General features: G+C 54.1%; 1 protein-coding gene across 1 annotated transcript in view; it reads right to left on the bottom strand.

The window, feature by feature from the left end:
• LRP5 (LDL receptor related protein 5) overlaps positions 1-22,911 on the bottom strand; it is a 108,687-nt gene that overhangs the window by 60,436 nt on the left and 25,340 nt on the right. Inside the window, exons 2-5 of the mRNA XM_055311371.1 lie at positions 18,249-18,645; positions 11,782-11,979; positions 8,206-8,402; positions 6,955-7,086 (exon numbers count right to left, since the gene is read on the bottom strand). Of these exons, the coding sequence (XP_055167346.1) occupies positions 6,955-7,086; positions 8,206-8,402; positions 11,782-11,979; positions 18,249-18,645 (924 nt within the window). The remainder of the gene's footprint in view (positions 1-6,954; positions 7,087-8,205; positions 8,403-11,781; positions 11,980-18,248; positions 18,646-22,911) is intronic.

Raw genomic sequence — 22,911 nt, forward strand, 5'->3', positions numbered from 1 at the left:
CCAAGGCACTTGGAATTGGGGAGGGCACAGTCAGTGGAAGGAACCAAGACTGAGGACCTGTAGCCATCCGCAAAGCCAGAGAGGGCATGAGGAGCCCATGGTGGAGGGGCTTTCTCTGGCAGCCTGAGGGCTCCACCGGGGCCCAGACCTCAAGCCCAGAACCTGACTCCACTCTGGGGCCAAACTCAGGTAGCACCAGCCAAGGGGACGCTGGACAGGGCGGGGGGGTGGGAGGTTGGTGGAGGGGACAGGGCAGGGACACAGGGCCAGGGCTGGGAGTGACTGCAGTGTAGCTCTCAGTCAGTGGACCCAGGGTATCCAGGGAGCTAACCGCACCCAGGAGGCGCCACTATGTCTTATCCCAGGGCTGCAGGATGACAGTTTTCTCTTTCTAAGAATATGGCATGCTCCCCTCTTCTCTTTCATTAGATTTAGTAGTCTCTAGGCTCAGACACAAAAGAACACATGCTGTGTGGTTCCATTTCTATGGTGCTCCAGAACAGTCAAAACTAATCCACGGTGATAGAAATCAGGACAGGGCTGCCCCTGTGGGTGGGGAGGGGGCACCCAGGAATCCCCCGGGTGCTGGCCATGTTCTGCATCCAGACCAGCGTGGTGGCTTGGCAGGTGCATACAACTCTCAAAGCTACATCACAACATATACTTAGAATCTGTGCATTTTACAGTCTGTGAGTTATACCTTCATCTCCAAAAACTGAAAAAAAAAAAAAAGTTAGTGCTTGGCCTTGTTACACCATTTCCTGGGACTGTGCAATCTGATTTTCTTGCTATTAAAAATTCACGGTCCATGGCTGAGAACAGCAGCTGCCTTCTGTTTGCAGAGTCAACGCCAATCACAGCCCAGGCGGCATCAGCCTTGGCCACAAGGGCCTCCTTTCTTTTCCCTTTGACCTACTTCCCTGATAAGTGACAAGACAGCCAGACCAGGAACAAACGCGCCCCTTATTCCTCAGCCCTGAGCCCCGGCTAATCCACCCAGAGAGACGGATGGATGTGAGGGGCTTTGAGACATCGGCCCAGTTGTCAGTCTGCGCGTCAGACCCGACAGTGACGCCTCTGTTCTCCCGGCCCCCACCACCGCAGCCCCCCACATCCCCTCGTCCTTTTGTTTCCTGTCCTCACGAACATCTGTTAAAGCTCCTTCTCGGCGTAAATCATGAAGCCCAAGCCTCCCGCCTGCCCCAACACGCAGCCACGGCCTCCTCTAGGAAGGCCAAGGTGGAGGGCATGGAACGGGCTGGAGGCTGGCCGCTCTGGACATGGCCCCAACGCATCACCTGCCCAGGTCATTCAGGCCCCGAGCAGGGGAGCAGGGCTGCACAATGCCCGGAAGCCCCCAGTGGAGAGGGGTGCACAGGGATAAACGTCAAAACAGCAGGGGCGTATCCTACAGAGAGCCTGGGCCAGAGCACGGGGGGCGGAAGGCTTCCTTGGACAGTGGTGGTAACTCCCAGATTGGGCCCCGCTACTGCTGTTTGTAGCCGATCCCACATAATTGGAAAAACATGGGGAAAACCAAATCCAGCTGGGCGTCCCCGTGGGCCAGGCTGCTGGGGAGGGGCGGGGCAGCAGGCGCTGGAGGACGCTGGCTCGCTGCATGGGATCACAGCCGGCCCAGGCGTCCTCCCCTGGCTCTTGGCTCTTGGCTCATGAGACAAGAGTCACTCAGGCCCCAGGGTCTCACCAAGCTCACCCCCTGCAGAGCTGGGACCCAGGAGGGGCCGCTTGCTAGGACATCGATGGTTCTAGTCTCCTAGCCTACAGGACCTCCACTGGGGCCCCTTGAGGAGGGGCTCGGGGACCTGAGACGTCACACCCTGCGGCAAGTGGGTGTCACCCCACCCACAGGGCCATGGGATATAAGCCAGTGTTGATCTTAAGGAAGGGAGTCCAAGTCTCCCATCCTGTTTGTGTGGCCCCCACACAGGTGCTGCGGAAAGTAGCCTCTCAACTGTCCCCCAGCTACATGGAGGGGTGTCACCCTGCTCTCCCCATTTCACAGGTGAGAAGGCAGCAGCTGGGACGTGACCCTCTGCACCCTGCCTTGTGCCATCCTCTGCCTCTGGGGCACAGATTGCAGGCCCTGGGTTGTCACCACCACCACCACCCCCATCCACTGGGGTCTGAGCATCTCTGCCACCTCAGCCCCTTCCTTGGGGAAGGTGGTGTCAACTCTGTGCACAGGGCTGGCTTTCATTTGCTCAAAAGCAGGAAAAAAATAGGACTCATGCATCTTACAAAAATGTCTTTAGATTCAAATCCACAGCAAAGATGGTCAGACGCCCAGAGTGAAAGCCCCAGGAATCTGCCAAGCCATGCCTGAGGCTATGGCTCCAGGTCCTGAGATGTTCCTGGCTGTGTGGAGGTTCCCCAAATGCAGCACATGAGCCACCTTGGGTGCGTGTCAAGTCCAGACTCAGCCTTCTGCCTCCCATACCTGGCCCTCGTCCTGGAGACTCTGATTTGCTGGGGCCTGGGGAATCTGCACGTGATGTAAGGGTCCGAGTAATTTTGACACATCCAGACCTCTGCCTCAGACCCCAATCCTGCCCAGCTCGATGCTGGCCTTCATCCCTGGAAAGGGAGCCACATGCCCAGTGCCCCCAGAACATACCCCTCACTCTTCTGCTCTCCACCCACCCTATGCCATCTTCAAAACTCCTCTTGCCACCACCCAGCCTCATCATCTGATTTCAAACATTCAGGGAAGAATTGCTCTTCCGGCCTCAAATGAGACTAGCCTGTCTGGCTCCAAGTTCAAGTTTAAACTTAAGCACAGCTCATATTTGTTGGGTGGCCAGGCCTTCCTCCCAAGAATCAGGTACTATTATCATCTCTTTTTACAGGGGAGGAAACTGAAAACAGAGAGGCTGAGTTATTTTCCCAAGATCACACAGCCAGGACGTGAGTGCAGGTATCAAAAAATGGTGACTGGACACACAAAGCCATCACATAATTGGAAACGGATCTAAATTCTGGGTCTCCCCAAGACTGGATTTCCTTACCACTCCAAAAGTCAATTAAAGAGCAAAGCTACATTCTATAGAGCGAATGTCACTTCTGATGCCTCCCCTTTTAGAAGACTGGAAGTTGTGCCAGCAGGTGCCTTCCATTCATCTTTCCTGCCAGTGCCTGCATTCCATCATCCTACCGGCCACCAGGAAACCTCTCCCGAGCACTGGCAGCCTCCACAGGTGCTGCTCAACATCGCCCAGCGATGCCCTGCGCCAGGTCCCCACACACTGGGACCTCTGAGCTCCACTGTCCGCGGGGGGCATTCAGCAGGACTCAGTGTTTTGCTTTCTCCAATTTACCCTCATGTTTCCAGCTACTATCTCCAGGCTGCTTTCAGGATCGCCTGCACAAAGCCAGCAGTCAAAATCCACGCTGCACAATGTAAGTCATGCCTACCCCCAGGCAAAACTACAGGCGGCAGACATGAGAGGCCTGGAAGCCACGTGAAAAAAGTAAATCAGTGGACACACTGGTTTCATCAAACGTCTTTCTTTAATGTGACATTCTGTGGCAAGAAATGAAACCTGGAGGGCAGATCTGTGCCCTAAAACCCAGTCTGCCAGCGGAGTTGTCACATTGTGTGAAGTCCGAAGCCCATGGTCCTGGCTCACGACCCTATCTCTGACTCGCCATGTCTGTCCCCCAGACACCCCTCAAAGATGGAATCCATGTTTCACTCATGCCCTGATACCTCGAGATTAATATACATGGACAGATACATACCTCAGTTCCACCCCGGATCTCCAGAGAGCCACCTTGGTGGCAAACCCTTGAAATGTTCTGAGAAGCTCTGGATTTCTTCTCAACTCGAACTAAAATCTTGAGGAAACTCTGTTTCCCCTTTCCCACAAAGCTTCAAGTGGTCCCAGGGCAGGAAGCTACAGAAGCCCCATGCAGCCTCCAGAGCCAGTCTATTTAGTGGGAAGCACACGGGGTGGGAACCATTCTTATAAAAACACAGAACTCTCGCATTCAGAGCAAAAGTCCCAGCCCATCCCTTCTGTGTCCTCTGGTAGCTTCCCCCTCCTGTGACATACCCTCCAGGGCATTTGGAGCAAAAGCCTGAAAGAGCCCCCTGAGCTGCTCTATGCAGACAAATCCACACACCCACACACCCAAGGAGGCTGCCCTGAAAGACAATAAAAATTTTTTCTTCCTCTCACTTGGCATTCTCCAACTGAGTTATTTGTAAAAGTGCACTTTACAGTTGGGAGATGGAAATGGCTCTCACAAGACCTGAATCCCAGGGGAATCTGCAAGCTGGCCATCCTTCCTGAAGGATCAGCTCCCTGCCAGACAGCTTCCCACAGGGCCAGGCCCTGCTGCTAACTCACCAGGTTCAATCCACAAGGGTTGGTGCCAGCTCTCCACCAGAGCTTCCAGCCAACCCCCTTCACCCTTGTACAGCCTCCTCCAGGAGGGCCTCCCCCCCAGGGCATCTCTCCTACTCTGCCTCCTGTACCCCACTTCCCACAGATGTTTGCAGAAAGAACAGGATGCCCTCAAAGGGCTTGACCACAGGCAGTGGTCCCCAGAGCTCAGAGGCTCCAGCTACTGGAATGCAGAGAACCAGAAAGTCCCTGCTCCTCTGCCTGGAAAAGAAGGCAGCCCTGAGGACTGTGGACCATGAGACAAACTTAGGCCTCCGGAAGACCTGTCCTACTCCCTCTGGCCCAACGTGAAGATGGATCCCAACAGTGTGAATGGTGGGTGTGGCTGCCATGTATGTGCACAGACTATGCACTGGGTGCCCTGCACAGCACTTCTAAGTCCTATCAATACACTGTCCTCCCCAACTCCCCTGGGCAGGGGGTGCTCGGTGAGCCCTACCTCTCAAATGAGGAAGAGAGGCACAGAGTGACAAGGCCCCAGACACCGTCCACCCCTGATGACCAACAGCCGTTTGTACACCAGGGTAGCCTGGGCAACCCTTTGGGAAACTCCAGGCTTCTCTAGCTGTATAGCTGCACGGGGCCATGACTCTGGGATTCTAGGGGGTTCCACACTCCAGTCCTGGATCTGTGGGGGCATAGATCTCCTGCTTCACATGGCAGCAACAGACACCATGTTCAGATCCCTCTAACTCTAGGGCCAGGCCCCAAGCTGGCTCTCTCATGGCAGCACGACTTGGAAATACCAAAAACATAGATAAAACAGAAATGCACAACTGGGGACAGATGTGTCATTGGATAAACATTTTTCAGGCACTAAAACTCATGTTTTAGAAGCATATACACCTCCTATAATTGCAAGTACTCCTGCAATAATATTGAGTAAAATGCAGAAACACCCATGGAAAAGCAGCAGAGAAAGAAACAGCAAAATGTTAAGACTACCTCCGATTCCCTTCAGTTTCTCCTGCACACAAAGCAGGACTGGCTACATAAATTGCAGGGCCACTGCAAAATGAAAATGCGGGGCCCCCTGTCCAAAAATTATTAAGCATTTCAAGTCAGCAACAACAGAGCATCAAACCAGGGCTCTTTTGAACTTGGGGCCCCGAGTGATTGCACAGACCAAACCCCTGTGAAGTCAGTTCTGACACCATCTAGCTTTTGCTCCAGGGCTGTTGCACATGCTGTTCCTTCTCACTGTTCCTTGCCCTTCCTCCCTGTTAATCCTCAAGTCTCAGCCTGAATGATGCCTCCTGGGAAGGACCTTCTCTGACCTTCCACCCTACCCCATCTGAATCTCTCCTTTGTGCCCTTCCTTACTCTGATCCAAATTTGAATTGGTTTTATTCATTTGTGTGCCTGCTGGCCTCCTGTCGACCCCACCTCAACTTGCACATGTGCTCTAAGAATGGCAGTGGGAGTGGGGTGGGGAATAGGCCAGTGTCACTTACTGCTTTTATTCTCTGCACCCAGCACATAACAGGCATGTGGTCATTGCTTGTGGATACATGGAACTTAATATACTCCATATTTTTCAGATTTGCCAAGATGAACTTTTGAGTCAAACCCAAGAGCTGGGTGCTCAACTGAGCCCCCCAGGCACCCCTGATCTTTTTTGTTCTAAACCCATGCTCGAGTTCTGGTAACACTCCCTCCCCTCTGCCCCTAGGTCCCCAGGGAAGTCCCTGGCCCAGGGGCAGCTGCTTCCTGACGTCTCTCACCAGCACCTCACTGGCCACTCAGGCTCCACCCAGCCGCGCTGGGCCCTGGGCATCCCAGAGACGGCTGTATCCTGGACGCGCATCATGTCCAGAAGAGCACACTCTGAACCTGACACTTGGAAATGAAGAGCTTCAGACACTGTCCCGGACCAGGGGGTGGCATGTCATTAAAAAATAATCATACGAAAAGTCCTGGAAGCGGCAAATGCTGAGAATTAGGGAGGAGAACAAAGAGGCTGACATATACCTGAAGCAAAGAGAAACACCCGTGTTCAGGAAGGGACCTCCACTGAACTCCCTGTGCCTGAAGTTTTCTCCCATTGAGCATGTGCTTGCAAGCTGAATTTCCATGGGGCAGGTTAGTGGGGCACAAAGGCCCCACGGAAAGCGGATGCAAGGATAGAAATGAATCCCAAGTGTGCAGCAGCGCACTCAGGAGGGATGGAGAGGCAGGAAAGGAGACTGTACCTCCCTCTGGGTGCAGGTTCGCAGGGTACCTCCCGGCTCCCTGGCCACTCCCACACCACCCTAATGTCACTCTTACACTCCACACAGTTTTCACGTGGCAGTTGGCAACAGTGAGCATCTGGGCTACAACCACAGTGTGCTGGCGGCCCACTGCAAGCTGGCCCGATGGACCAGAACGCAAGTCCAGAGCCCGGAGCCTGGGAACGTGCCCAGCGGGCAGCAGTACCCAGATCCAACCCCAGTCCCAGCTGCTGGGCTGCCCCCTCTCCGCAGCTCCCCTGCTGCCCCCGCATCCCGGGGCCAGGCAGGCCCCCAGCCGGCGCTCCCCATCTCACCTGCCTTGCACGTCTTGCCGTTGTCCTGAAGCTGCACGCCAGTGGGGCAGGCACACGTGTAGAAAGGCTCCCTCGGGGACAGCAAGCACAGGTGGGAGCAGCCACCATTGTCCTCCGCACACCGTGTGTGGACTGGGGAAGAAAGGGAAGACTGAGGAAAGGTTTTAGAACAGGGCCCTCGACCCTACTCCCACCCCCATGCACCACTCCCGCTGGGGGCATCCTCCCTGCTCCTCCCCCCAACCCTCTATGATAAGAAACTCTTGTCTTCTCCCAAGCCCCTCAGACAACACCTCCTCCGTGAAGGCCACCCTCAGCCTTCCCTGCCACGATCTCAGGACCTGCCCGTGCAGTATGGATCATGGGCTCCCAGAGCAGAGGTCTGTCTTGTCTTTGTGACATGCTTGGACCCCACCGGATATGCACCAATGCTTTGGTGGCCACACCTGGACACTCTCGGTGCTGAAAACAACCCTTTTCATTCTCTCAAGACTGTCCACAACTAGCACGCAACTGAACTGAATACTGCCGGCACTTCACTCTGCCCAGGGCAGGCTGGGGTATGGTACCCCAAAATGCAAAGTAGGAACCGCCTCACCCCTGACAACTGGAGCAGACTTGTAGGGTGGTGCCTCTCCTGTCCCTAAAGCCGCCTTCCACGTGTGGTCTGCCCCAAGTGTGGATCCATTTAAGGACCATGATGTTCTCACCAGAAAACGATTCCAGAGAGCCCCACCTTCCCTTTGGCATTGACAACAGTTGCCCCCTTTGGGTCTCCAATCTTGAGTTCAAAGCTGGAACCTTCTACATAAGCCCAGGGCCCCCACTCTGCTATCCACCTGTCACAGGAGCCCTGAGCCCATGTGTTTCAAGCTTCTCACCAACAAAGACCCCAGCCACCACCCTATGGGAATCCCAGGCTGAGTCTCAACTTAAAGCCTTAGTGATTGTTCGTCAATAATTCTGTAACTTCTGTCGGCCTTGAAAACAAAGCAACCTTCCTTGGGGAGTCCCTTTGCCACCTCCGAAGAGAGGACAGCGGGGGGCGGGGGCACATGAAGCAGCCCCCACACCAGCTCTGCAGAGAGCTCCCCTGGTTGCTCCTGAACCTGGCCCTGCACTCTGCAAACACCTCCCTCCCCTCTACCAGCACCTCCTCTTCTCCTCCACTGCTCTGAGGCCAGCACCCCAAGACTAAGGGCTTCAGCTGAGGGAAGAGGCCAGCCACCCCCTCTCCAGCCCCCCACTTACAGTAAGGCTGCCGCTCTGGGCTGAGCACTTGAATATCCATGGGTGAATAGAGAGCGCTAAGGATCTCCTTCCTCTTCTCTCCAGTCCTCTTGTTACAGGCGTGGATGGAGCGGGTCTGCCAGTCTGTCCAGTACAGAGTGTCCCCAGAGAGTGTCAGGGCGAAGGGGTGCGTCAGGCTGCCCTCGACCACCTTCTGCCTGCAGGTGCGGGAGGAGACGGAGGAGCCATCAGCAGATTCCCCACAGCCCCGCACGCCCCAGCTTCGAACACCCTCCACACCGGCCACGGTGGACCCATTCACATCACATAGGATAACCGTGGGGCAGGCATCCCAGGAATTGGCCCATGTGTGCAGGGCAGCTCCCAGACTCAGCCAGCCTCCTGCCGTCCCTCACGGTGACATGGGCCTCCCCTCCCCACCTGTTTCTACAAAAGTGGCTGGCGGCAGAGTGCCCCACAGGGAAACAAGGGGGGAGCCACAGCTGATGACAGCGAGCTGGTGACAAGCATGCCTGCTCAGCCCTGATGTTTCCACAACGTAGTACAAATTGGACCAAATGTGTCTGCTCATTCCTGTAATGCCAATAACTCACAGTATCAGAGTAACTTGAAGTTGCTATCAGTGCCAGAAGAAGCAGCTCTTTCATGTGTTTATAACGCCCAGCAAACAACTTTTTTTTAACAGGATTATGGACGCTGGTAATAGACTCATAATTTTACACCTGGTAATGTGTGATTATCTGGTTTAATGACCCTCCCCCGACTACAGGCTCCCGGGGCGGGGTGGGGGGGTGGCCTGCAGGGGGCTGGTCACCACCACCTCCCCAGCCTGTGTAACTTTTAAAATAAACTCATTGAGGTGACATTCACATAACACAAAATCAACCATTTTGTTAAGTGAGCAATGAGGTGCCGTGCAGCACATTTACAGTGCTTTGCCACCACTCCTTCCGTCTACCTCCCAGACATTCCCACAGCTCCTCAGGAGAACCCAGAGCCCACTCGCCTGTTCCTCCTCCCATCCCCTCCACCTCAGCCCTCAGAGGCCACCAGCCTACTCTCTGTCTCCATGGATCTGCATGTTCTGGACATTTCCTATAAACGGAGTCCTTCTGTGTCACCCACGTTGTAGGCATGCCAGTGCAGCTTTACTTTTTATGGCTGAACAATATTCCGCGGCACAGATGGATCATGCTTGGTTTATCTATTCATCTGCGATAGACACCAGGGCTGCTTCCACCTCTGGGCTACAGTGGGCACTGCTGCTACGGACATATGTGCACATGTATTTATCTGATACCAATTCTCATTTCCTTCGGGCATCTCTCCCCGGAGTGGAACTGCTGCATCGTACGGTCACTCAACGTTGACATTCTGAGGAACCACCCAACTGTCTTTCATGATGTCCTTTTTTAACCAAAGAAGCCAGAGGCCCATCATATCTCAGGCTGTTCCCCCCAAGCCCTGCCTCAGCCAGAGGCACCACAGGAAGCTGGTGCAGGCCTCAGCTCCTCTCACCCACCCTCACCCCTCCTCTCAGGTGCTGGCCCAACCATGCCCACCCCACCTCCTGTTGGGTCCAGGAACTTCCTGAGCACAGCCTTTATTGAGTGCTTACTGTATCCAGGCACCATGCAATGAGTTTGATGTCTGTTGTTGCATCAAACACTGTGAATACCCCTAGAAAGTATAATTGCCACCCCCAATTCACATGTGAGGCCCTGAGGCTCAGAGCAGTGAAGTGACCCAGCCATGGTCACAGCTGAGAGGGGACCAAGCAGGTCCATCTGGCTGCAGTGCTTGCCCTCTTTACCTGCAGATTATGCTTCTACTGGAACGGCCCTACACACATCCATAAAGAGTGTTAGCCACCTGCAGAGCCAGAAGAATCTGGTGCTGAGGAGGACAGAAGAAGGGCTGAGTGAACCCTGGAGTCATAGTGCCTGGCTTCCTATCTTGACTCTGACTAGCCTTGGGGGGGTTCACATGCCTTTCTGTGCAATATCATAATACGGGATTATAACTACTAGCACATTAGGGTTGGTGTGAGCATGAAACGAACTGATAAGTATCCTGGCAAACACCAAGCAGTATGGAAGGGTTAGCCACCATCACCACATCACCATGTCATTGCTATCTTCACCACCATCACCATCACCACCATCATTGTCACCACCATTAGTATCATCACCACCACCATCATTACATCACTATCACCATCATCACCATAATCATCACCGTCATCATCATGTCTTAAATGCCACCACCATCCTTCCTGTCTTGTCACAATCCCTCTGCCAGGGACCCCCAGCCTGCAGCCTTTCTGGCCTCACACACTCCCTTCACAATGGCCAGGGTCATTCAACTTCCCAAGAATCACAGCTCTTCAGGCTGCTACACTTTCCAGGTCTCTGTCCAGGCCCCAGGCCAGTCTGTGCTCACAGAAACAATGGGATAGAATGTTTCTAACCAGCTAGGCATGGTCCGCAGAGATCAAGGAGGAGCTGAGGCCTCCTGCCAACCACCATGAGATTGATCTTGGTCAAGCCTTCAGATGACCAAGCCAAGAGCTTGCTTATAACCACAGGGCACACTCTGAGCTAAACCAGCAAAGCCACTCTCAATTCTTGATACCCCTTTCTTGCAAAAAACCCTGTTTGTTGATTTAGGTGGCCACATTTGCGGGTATTTTGTTACACAGCAATAGCTAACTAATACACAGGCCTGGATAAAATGTGGCAAACTTGCTAACATCCTCACATCTTATGGAGTTGTCATCTGCCTGTGTGGAGAGATCCAGCTAAGTGTTCCCAACACCATGTGACTGCAGCCCGTGGCACCAGCACCCACATACGCCCTGCCTGGTTCAGGAGCTCCACCATGCAGGAACAGGGTCTGTCCTTCCAGGAGGATCCCCAAGACCTGGCACAGAGCTAACAGGCAGCCTTTGGTCAATAAATAAAAAATAAATGAACACCTCCACATGGGAGGGATATTGCTACATCTATAGGGTAATGAGGCAGGGGCTGTCAAGCTAAGCTGACCAGAAAGTTCTAAAAGCAATTACTTAATAAGTAAAAAATCCTTTATATTTCATTCACTTAACTCATTTTACTGAGCAACTACTATGTATAAGGTCCTCTCACAAGACTGGGGGATGCAATGAACACCAAAACCAACCCTGCTCCTGCCCTCAGGATGCGTACTTTGCACAGGGATGAAGGGGGTACAGCCGAACAGCTCACGACCCTGTCAGACCCCCTGGGCTTTAGGTCTGCAATCCCTTATCTGCAATTCTGAAATCCAAAAAGCTCTGAAAATTTCAAGAGTTCTATTACTCATTTGGTGGCAAAACCTGTGTGTGACATGGGGCTGTTTATCGTCTTCCGACCCCACTTAGAATGAACATTCTGTGGTTTTTTTGTGAATGCATTCCCACAGTGGATGGCAGATCTTGCCTGGGTGTGGTATTAGACATGCCCTGGGCACTCTCTGTTTGAAGTTCTGAAAAGCCCAGACCTGGCCAAGGCCCTGGCAGTGGCTGGGGAGCAGAGTAAGAGGTGGGGGCCCACTTACCGGAAGGAGCCGTCCAGGTTGGCGCGGTGGATGAAGCTGAGCTTGGCATCGGCCCAGTAGAGCTTCTGCTCCTCCAGATCGATGGTCAGTCCGTTGGGCCAGTAGATGTCCGAGTCCACGATGATTTTTCGGGTGCTGCCGTCCATCCCTGCCCTTTCAATTCGAGGTGTCTCTCCCCAGTCTGTCCAGTACATGTACCTAACAAGGAGGCAGAGCACAAGCAGACAAGGCTAGCCCAGATCTGCTTTCGTCCTCATTTTCTATCCAAACGAATGTAAACATGTAACATAGAAACAGTGAATTCATCCTAAAATCTCACCCACTAGAGAGAACCAGTGCTTAGGGGCTAGGCTATTATTGCTTCCAATTTTTTTTTAAGATTTTATTTATCCATCTGAGAGAGAGAGAGAGAGAGAGAGAGAGCAAGGGGAGTGGCAGGCAGAGGGAGAGGGAGAGGGAGAAGCAGGCTCCCCACTGAGCAGGGACCCCGATGTGGGGCTCGATCCCAAGACCCTGGGATCATGACCTGAGTTTAAGTCAGACGCTTCACCAACTGAGCCACCCAAGTGCTCCTCTAATTTGTGTTCTAAGCAGTTAGTAACATATTAATTTTTAAACAATGTTGGGGGGCAGCCCAGGTGGATCAGCGGTTTAGCGCCGCTGCCTTCAGCCCAGGGTGTGATCCTGGAGACCTGGGATTTAGTCCTGGAGACTTGGGATCGAGTCCTGGAGACCTGGGATCAAGTCCCACATCTGGCTCCCTGCATGGAGCCTGCTTCTCCCTCTGCCTGTGTCTCTGCCTCTCTCTCTCTCTCTCTCTCTCTCTCTCTCTCTCTGTCTCTCATGAATAAATAAATAAAATCTAAAAAAAAAAAAGTTGAGTAATCAAAATACACTGTTCCCATGTGTCCTCAGTTAGCAATATACTAATAGATATCCTCTTTGTTCTCGTAATGTACTATAAATTATTTACACAACTCCACATTGGGCGTTTGAGTTGTTTCTGATTTTTTGCTACTACAAAAATGCTGTAAGTGAACTACTAAAGCCAATTAAAAATATGTAGAATGGAATATTATTCAGCAGTCTAAAAAAATGAGCCATTAAGCCATGGAAAGTCATGGAGGAATCGTAAATGTATATTACCAAGACAAGCCAATCTGAAAAGGCTATATACTGTGTGATTCCAACCACAGGAAATCTCAGAAAAGACAAAACTACAGAACAGAAAGATGAGGGGCTGCCAGAGGTGGAGCAGGGAAGGACAAACAGGTGGGGCAGAGAGGATTTTCGACACTGGTGGACACATGATGTTAAATCATGGTCAAAACCACAGACTGTTCATAGGTATACGGGCAATTTCTATACCTTCCCCTCAGTTTTGTAGTGAACCTAAAACTGCTTAAAAATATAAAGTCTATTAAAAAAATACTATTAAAAAAATAAAACCCACATGGGTGGCGTTGTGCCCTGCAATAGTAATAACATTTTTGCCTGGGTGGGTTTGTGGGTGATTTGGCTCTGCTTATCCACATCCTCCAGCTTTCAATAAGGGGCAGGTGCCTCACATCCATTGAGAAGCCACCCTACCTCCTTAGTCTTCCTTATGTGATGTCCCACCACATAAGCAGACATAATATGCAGTGACACCAGGCAGTCGGGGTGACAGGCCAAAAGCTCACCAGCACCCAGAGAACACATCTAGTTCTCCAGGTGGGGTGACCACCCAGCGTGCTCCTCAAAGCCAGGCATGGGTCTTGGTGACAGCTGAGAGGAACCACACCAGCCTGGAGGACACATGACCCTCAGGTTCCAGTAGGACGTGGATAAGCCACAGGACACAAGTGGCAGACCTATTTTATTTGCTCTGCCCAGTGTCTCTCGGCAGATAAGTAGGACAGTGTCCCTTTGAGAAGCCCTGCTGCCACATGTGGTCTATGAAGCTCTCCTTCTGAGGTAGGTGTGGGTGGGTCCTGGTCAATCAGCAAATCCCAAAACCCTGGGCCAGGCTTTGTTTTAAAAGCAGGCAGCTCGTCCATGCTGGGCCAACAGGAGTTAGCCTGGAACCCTGACCCAGGAAGGCAGGGAGCTCCCGGGCCCTATCTGTGCCATCATGAAAGGGCCTGCTGGGATGGCAAATCCAGATGGGGAGAGCCTGTGGCCCGTCCCTTCTCAGGCATCCTAGTTCCAGGGCCCATGGACTCTCTCTCCCCTTCGAGCTTCTTCCCTCCCACCAAGCAAGTCCCCTCCCACTGCTCTCGGCTCTACCTCTTCCCAGATTTCATCCGTTTTCAGCAAACCCTGAGCTACTGCTGTGCGCCAGAGGTCAGCACACTCATCAGGGGTGTGGGGAGAACAAACCCCACCTGGCCTTTCATGGGTCCTTGTCCAGTGGGACCCCGGCGGCCACAGGAGGTGTGGGTGCCTGAGTGACCAGCTGCATTTGTGAGGCTGTGCAGCCTTCCCAGAGGGGTGTCATTTCCGAGCCAGTGCCATTACTATCTGCTTGAGGAGCTGTGACAAGGTCACTGAGAGTGAGCCTGCAGGGGCTTGGTTCAAAAAGCACCCTCTGCCCCATGTGGCAGCAAGCTTACTGTCACCAAGCTCCCCTGCTCTCCATGCCCAGTGGGGACAGAGAGAAGAAGGCACACCTCACACGGAACACCTGTCCCAGGAGCCTCTCCTGCACTCTCTCCCCTGCATCTAGCGAGTACTCAGCAGATGAAGGGGAAGCAGGAATTACTATTCCCACTGGACAGATGGAAAAACTGAGTCTACAAAACTGAGGCTGACCTGCGCCAGCAGTTCTGGGAGCACCGTGTGGTTCTCTGAGTAAGACCAGAGCCCAGCCATCATATGACTCACCCCCGTGCCAGCAGGCCAGGGGCGTTGGTGCACTTTTCCTGGCAGCCCCGGGCTGGCAGGTGCTGTCAGCCAGCTCGGCAAAGGCTCCCGCCAGCCTGCTGTAGCCGCCTTTCTTCCCAACGCTTTCCCTGCCCCCAGCAGCCCAGACAGGGCCCAGCCTTCCCACCACCCGCCAAGAAGATATCAGGAGAATAAATCTCAGAGTGATCCACTCATGACCTCCCTGAATGCTCCACTGCAGCCAACGAGAAAGGCCGGAAAATGTGAAGGCTCGGGACCTCCGTGAGGAGCATAATTCAAATTCCTTCCCCCGGGTTTCATAACAGAGGCCCGCTGGTTTCCTTAAATGGGGAATTTGCGAGCCACTCCATTACCAGAGACCAGTTGGCGTGGATGTGCTTTTGCAAAATCTTGAACACTGCCCCAGGCCCGGCCAAATTCCACGGGGGAAAATCAACTTCCGAAGGAAAGCACGGCTGCCTGGTCTCTCTGCAGAGGCTGGCTGCGGTCGTGGTGGGTCGCGGTTGTGTGTTATTTTAGGGAAGGACCATTTTGCATTTTAAAGAAGGGGTTGGGTTTCAGCCTGGCTTTAACTTGAGACCCAGGAACCACTGCAGCCCCTCTTGGGCTGATGCCAGCTGGGCCTCCCCTGCACCCCTGGCCCTGTCCCCGGCACCAGGTACTCAGGGCCAGAAGGTCTCCCTCAGTGCCTGCTCTGCCCCCCACGTGGGCACGTGGCACTGGGGAGGGGGTGTCCACCCTCCACCCTACCTGGATGTTTGCACTTTACTACCTATGCTGTGGAAACCATATCAAGCCTAGTGTCAGGACCAGGGCCCTCCTGGCTGTGGGCTCTTGGTGGCATGGACACTGAGATGGACTGAGAATCTACCCTCCTGAGGTCCAGGTCCCCTCATCTGATGTGGGAAAGGCTCCCACGGGACCGGGAAGGGGCGCTACTGCTCTTGCAACCTCATGCTTGTGGCCAGGAGAGAGCACAAGATCCACTGTCTCTATTCTTTAGGACAGTGGTCCTGTTCCCGGGACTCAGCCCCAATCTGTATTCAGCAAGAGTAGTGGTGCTGCCCATGGCATCTGGGTACTGGCTGGAGTCTTCCCCTCCTGGGCAGCATGGTGCCTCTAACCTTTTCCCCAGGGGAAGTGTGGGGGAGAGGCTAGGGCCTCAGAATGCCCTACCCAGGGCATCAATACCAAAGTCAACTTCACCCCAGGGGCCAGGCTGTGGGAGAGAATTCAGAGGCAAGATCAGAAAGGATTTCAAACATTTAATAAGAAAAGCCAGAGCCAGAGACTGAGCGACTCGCAGAGATGGCACAGGCAAGGCCAGCCTGGACGTGAACATGGAGAAGACCCAACCAAGCACCAAGCACCTCTCTACCAAGTGCCAGGCATCTCCCCATTAAGTACCTCCCTTCCAAGCACCAAGCACCTCCCCACCAAGCACTAAGCATCTCCCCACGAAGCAACTCTCCACCAAGTACCTCCCTACCAAGCACCTCTCCACCAAGTACTGAGCACCTCCCCACGAAGTGCTGAGCACCTCCCAACCAGGCACCAAGAACCTCCCAACCAAGATGGTGAGAGGTCATAGAAGAAAAGAGAGAACTCTGTGCACAGACAAGGAGACTGTATCTGGGGTGGTGAGGCAGGGGCATTTTTAGTGTAACAATTACTAATATTTATTGAAGCCACTAATTGTTCTTGGTGTTTTCTGCATGACATGACATCGTCACACCCTGTACAACAGATGGGGACACTGAGGCACAGAACAGCAAGTCACCCCTGCTTCATATCTTTCTAACCTGCATGCAAAGAACCAGCAAACCCACGTGATTCTGCCTTCAAAACATTCCAAATCTGGCCACTGCTCACCCATAGCCCACTAGCTTCCTGATCCAAGCCTCCACCTTCTATCAGATCACAATGATAGCTTGATAGCTGCTAATGAGTGCCCTTCCCACCTCAAAGTCCACCCTCACTCTAACAGCCAGAGGGACTCCTTTACATGAGTTGGAAGAGCAACCCCTCCACTCTAAACAGGACCTGCCCCTCCCCTACTTTGTGTCCTTCCCTCTCCCCCTCACTCCACTACAGCCCCTCCAACAGGCCAGGCCTCCTCCTACCCCAGGGCCTTTGCACTGGCTGCTCTCACTGCCTGGATATGTATCCCTGGGATGGCCATGTGGCTCTCACTCTCATCTGCTTCAGGTCTCTGCTCAAATGTCACCAACAGATGTTCCTAGTCTCCTGACCTACAACAGGAAGCCCCTTGCCTCATTTTCTTTGTCCTCAGGCCCTGCACTATTCTCCTCTGTGGCATACATCCCTCCTGAGCATACAACATTTATGGTCTTCTCCCCTTGGTGCATCATAAGGGCCTCCAGGCAGCACCCCTCAGCCTCTCCCATCACTGACAATATTCCCTCTTAGCCAGGGAGACTCAGCCCATGCCAGCTGCCAACTCCTGCAAGTCCTGGAGCCACACAGCAGTATGGGAGAGGTCTGAAATGGGGGACATCCTGGAAGGGCAGCCTGGCCCTGAGCAGCTCAGCCTGCTCAGAAGGGGGGCAGGAGGGGCCTAAGGGAAGTCACTGTTGGGCTTGGCCCCTCAGGATGCTGGGCTGGGCTGCTCCTCTCGTGGTGGAGGCATCAGGCTTGTCTGGCCTGACTTCATTGAGTCAGACACCGGGGCCATAAATCCCAGACCATCCCATACCTCGCATGTGTGCACATGGTGGACAGCAGAGCCAGCGAGGTACATTTTCTAAGTCAACCGAGCACCCCCGACCTAAGGAGGTTTACTCGGCCACCACAGCACCCCTTCAACCAACCTGTTCCCTGAGTTACCCAAACGCCAGCCCCAGCAGGACAGGTCTGCACTTCCCAGCCCCTGTTCCACCCACCCTGGGGCAGGCTGACAGGGCAGAGGAGGCACAAGCAGGGACACGAACAAGTGGGTGGCATCAGGACCAGAACCCGGGGGTCTTACTGTGTTTCCGTTCCAGATGTCAGGGAGCCATCCACCTCTGACAACTGAATCAGCAGAGAACTGGACACACATCAGTGGGTCAGCTGCTGATAGCAGGTAGGCACCTGCTGCCCAGGTAAGACTGTGTCACTCCCAGGCTGTGGGAAGAGGGGACTGAGGGTGGAGGGGTCACTGAGCAAAAGCTCCCACTCAGAAAAATCTAGAATGAGCCTGGCCAAGCTGGGCAGTGACACTCAGCCACCTCCCCATGATCTCTCCCTCCCGGCCTTCAAATCCAAGGATGTTCTTAGCTTCACTGCCACTCACACAATCCCACCTGGAACTCACGGCTGGGCCCTGAGCCTTTGTGGGTCACTGTGAGCTCAGCCAGACCAGGGAACAGAGGGGAGCAGAGGGCTTCCGGAGAGCTCAGAGAAACAATCCCCTAACAAGTTCCTCATATCAAGGGAAAATGATTCTCAACAAGTCCTGAAAGGTAAACTTGTAAGATTGTCAGGTTTTCTCTGAAAAAGTTGCTCGGGCCCAAGCAAATTCAAGAAGGAAACCCCGACCCCCCCTCACCCCCACCAAGAAGGAAGGCAGCTGGGTTTACCCGTGAGCGGGGTCCAAGGCGATGGCCCGTGGCTGGTCAAGGTCCTGCCAGAAGAGAACCTTCCGGGATGTCCCATTGAGGTTGGCCACCTCGATGCGATTGGTCTCTGAGTCCGTCCAGTACAGCTTCTTGCCAACCCAGTCACAGGCCAGGCCATCAGGTGACACCAAGCCAGAGATGACCACATTCTGCACAGCAACCCCCGTCTGGTTCAGGTAGGTCTGTTTGATGGCCTCCTCACTCACATCCGTCCAGTACACGGCTCCCTTGGAGAACTGGAAATCCACGGCCGCCGCATCCTCCAGGCCGCTGACCACGATGGTGGACTCCAGCTTGACTCCGCCAGCGTCCACCAGCCGCACATCCCGGCGGTTGGCAAACAGCAGGAGTGGTGAGGCTGCAGGGGGTGGAAGCGAACCATAAGGACCACTCACTCAGCCAGAGCCCACACAGCCTGGCACAGGGGGCCGTGGGCACTCCGCAGCCCCAGGCCCTCTGCTCCTTCCTCCCACTCCCCTGGGCACATGCTGGAAGGTGCCCAGGCAGGCCCAGGCCGGGCCATCTCAAAAGCTCCTCTAAAGCAGCAAACATTAGCTCCCCTAATTCCTGGGATCATGGAGTACCCCATGCAGCACCCCAAGCCTAGGTGACTCTGCCTGCCATGCCCACACCACATGGCACTCCTGGGGGCTGCAGAGAGGTAAGTCACATCAGCCTGATGCCCGGCTGGGCCACAGTCTCAGGATTCCCTTACAATTCCCCAACCCGCTGTCCTAGCTCAGGCCTCTTCCTGGGGCTGTGGCTTCGGTCTGCCACTCTGGAGTGCCACCCCTCAGTTCAAACCCTTCGACAGCGCCCTGTGCTGCTGGGGCTGAGGTCAGGCCACCACAGCAAGTGCCGGGCTCAAACCTAGGCTGCACCTCTAGAGGACACAAGGACGGCTGAAGGTCAGGACCCCACGGGCTCTACCACTGCCACCATCACCATCGCCATCACCAGCATCACTGCGTCGTGAGGCAGGAGGGGACGCTTGTAAAGATCAAGTGGGGGTGGTGCAGACACATCTGAGCCGGCGTCCTGACCTCTTGCAAGGAGGGACCTCTTGCAAAGTACTCTGTCCTCGGATCTCACCCCTCCCTGCCCCAAACAGATACAGACAGTAAAGAACATTCATCATCACAGGCTGACAGCTCTCTGCAGCTCATGCACAGTACGCAGAGCTGTGCGGGCTCGTCAGTAAGTCCCCTGGGAACCCCGTGCCCAGGTTTGGGCTGTGGGTGACATTGTGCCCACTTCATGGAAGGGAAAGATAAGCCTTTGAGAGGTGCCTGCGCAGCCCAGTTCAACAGTGTACCGAAGGCCCCTGCACTGTGGGTCGCTTACAGTATGCTGGTTGCACAGATGTATTCAGTTTGTAAAAATGCATTGCTTTTCTGTTGTATATTCACTTCAATAAAAATTTAAAAATGGTACTTTTCCTGTTTTTCTGGCTTCTTATAGGAATCTTTCCCAATATGCCAAGGGTCCACTGCCTGGCTGAGAATGCTCCTGCCCCTGCCCCAGGCCCGTGCACAGGGGCTGCTCTGCAAGTGCACATCACCCACCCCACCCAGCCTACACCATCCCCCAACTTTAAGAAAGTGCGTTACCTCTGCCCTGTGAAAGGTGGGGAGGGAAAGCAGGACTGTCCAGAAGGGTGTGGGCCCCCACCCCCAGCCAGAGGCTCTGGGTAGTGAAGCAGGGATGCCCACCCCCACGGCTTGGCCGGCAGTTAGGTGCCACATGAGAGCTGGGTCCTGGCCAGCCGTGTAAGGCAGTGGGAGAAGGTAGATGAGACCCAGGATGAAGGAGGGTCCAGAACCTTCTGAGAGGAAGAATCCATGAGGCCAGAGGACGGGGGCCTTCACTGTGAGCAGGGTCGGATGTGGGATCTGAAGGACACAGTGGCACAAGTGGACAAAGCCACCCAAACGCAGACACCCCTCAGCACACCCAGGATGATGTGGCATGCCTAGACAACATTCCCATTCATCATCGCCATGATGTTCCTGGCGTCCCAGGAGAGGTTTACAGTACCCAGGCTCCTGAGGTTCCCTGCAGCACGGTCCCCTGGCTCATCCCCACTCCTCCAGCCAAGGCATGACCTGCCGGGACATGAGGAGTCAAAATTCCACACTATGGTTCTTAACCTTCTGAGGGTCACAACGCTCTCCCTGATAAACTGATCCTCTCGTCCGACACAGACACCCACAGGAGCACACTCAGTGATGTCACCAAAGTCCCATGACCTCCCCCTGGCAGGGAGGACCCAGCCCCAGCCCGATAACCCCTTGTTAGGCAAGTGGGGAGGTAAGGGGAGCTACTGACCTCTCTTTCTATAAAGTAACCTCTGTTTCAGGAGGGAGCAAGCTCCCTGTTGCCAGGTATTCAAGTGTTGTTAGTCCGTGACTACAGATGAGGGGCCGCAGGTGAGCCTCGCCGGGTGTGAGCACCATCGGGAAGACAGCTCCATAGAGGACTGGCCTCCAATCGGCTGCTCTCCAGCCAGGAGGGGAAGCGCTGGGGAGGAGGTACGGGGGCGGGGGTGGGGGTGCCAGACCCAGTGTTAGCCAGAAACCCAGAACACCCTACCCTGCAGCAAGAGGTGCCTGGGCTGTGGAGACAGGGGGAGGAAAGGAGCTCCTGGAAGCTGCCCCAGGCACAAAAAAAATTCTAGCTCTGTTCTGTACTTTCTCCCCAAACTGGAAAGACCACATTTTCACCACGGTTTACACTCTGGGCAGTTCAGGTGCACCCTTCAAAGGCCACAGATGGGGAGTTTTTCAATTTCTTATGCTTTTCCCAAAGTGAAACTCTTAGGGAGGGGAACCACCCTGAGGAGCCAGGGGTGGATGAGTGGGTGGCAGGCAAGCTTCCACGCCACCCGGATGGGCGTGGCCCCAACAGGCAGGCTCTTTCCAGGAGGAGCGGCTCCTGCTTCTAGGATGTTTAGAAAGCATGGCACACTCCACTTCCAGGTCTACAGGGGCACCCACCTCACTCTCCAAGTACCTGGGAACTCAGTGAGGGTGGCTTCCCCAGCTGCCACAGGCAGCACCTACCCTCCTCATGGCCTGCTCAGGGCCTGGGTGACCCTGGCCAACATGGCCCTCCCACCCGGCCTCCTTAGGGCCTCTCTTCTCCCACTGGTGGAGAGACGCTGGGCACAGAATGGACAGGAGCCAGCCAGCCACGGAGATGCTGGTGGGAGTGGGGCCAGATGGAAGAGAACAGAGCAGAGCAGAAAGGCAAGGAAGCTCTCAGGACAGCAGTCAAGACAGGCAGTGTGTTGCACTGAGACCACAGCAGAGACAGCCAGGAGAGTGGTGGCAGAGGACCCTATAGCATCACCCCAGACACACAGAACCCCCTTCATGTCCTCTATGATGGTAGGGAAACCATCATAAGCAATAAATACAATAGACAGGCAAAGTTAGTACCTTGAAACATTAGTGCTATGGTTTGGAAAAACAGAGCAGGGTCTGGGAGTGGGGGGCTCTCATTTCACCTAAGGCGGTTAGGGCAATCCCCTGAGAGAGTGACACCTGGCAAAGACGTGAAGGGGTGAGGGAGGGCTGAAGAGAAGGCATCATCAAAAGAGGGAACAGCCAGTGCAAAGGTCCTAGAGTGAAGCATGGAGGAGGAGCAGACACTGGTCCTAGGTCCTCCTTCCCTGCCAGGCAGCATGCCTGTATGCCCCAGACCCTCTCATCTCACAGTCCCCTGTGGGTCAGAGGTCTCAGCGGCATATCCCCCAGGTGAGAGGACTGCAGCTCTGAGAAATGTAACTTGACCTTCTCTGGTCACTCCACCCAGGGACGATTTATTTTTTTTTTTAATTTTATTTTACTAAAAAAAAATTTTATTGGAGTTCAATTTGCCAACATATAGCATAATACCCAGTGCTCATCCCGCCAAGTGTCCCCCTCAGTGCCCATCACGCAGTCACCCCAACCCCCCCGCCCACCACCCCTTCCACTACTTGTTCACTTCCCAGAGTTAGGTGTCTCTCATGTTTTGTCACCCTCACTGATATTTTCACTCATTTTCTCTCCTTTCCCTTTATTCCCAGGGATGATTTATTGACTCAGGGCCTGAGCTTCTGGGCAGCAAGAAGGAATCGCAGGAAGAAAGAGTGCAACGCAACAGGGAAGAGGAAGGTAGGGTGGACAGGCTGAGCGGAAGCCACTGGGCCCAGCCACCTCCAAGCTCCAGAAACCACATGGGTCACCATGAAAAACAGACTGTCACCTGATGGCCATGGACACCAGGAAAACCCTTTTGGAAAACACTGTAGCACCTGGCATTAAGGGCCATGGAAACGTCTCCCCAGGGCTCACCCCTGCAGGAATGCATCCGAAGGAATACTGGAGGAAGGAAAAAGATCTGATCACAGTATTTGCTGCAGCCTTATTTGCAATAAAAATATAAACAAAATATCTCCACAGTCAGGGGTAGCCAGACTGTTCTCCCAGCATAAAGTCACATCCACAGAAGTAATAAAAAAGTGGTTGCGGGGACATCAGAGAATGTGCATGATATCGTGTTAAGTCAAAACACACCCACACGAAATATCAGAAAGGGAGACAGAACATGAGAGACTCCTAACTCTGGGAAACGAACT

This window comes from Nyctereutes procyonoides, unplaced genomic scaffold, assembly GCF_905146905.1.
Source record: "Nyctereutes procyonoides isolate TBG_1078 unplaced genomic scaffold, NYPRO_anot_genome, whole genome shotgun sequence".
Lineage (NCBI taxonomy): Eukaryota > Metazoa > Chordata > Mammalia > Carnivora > Canidae > Nyctereutes > Nyctereutes procyonoides.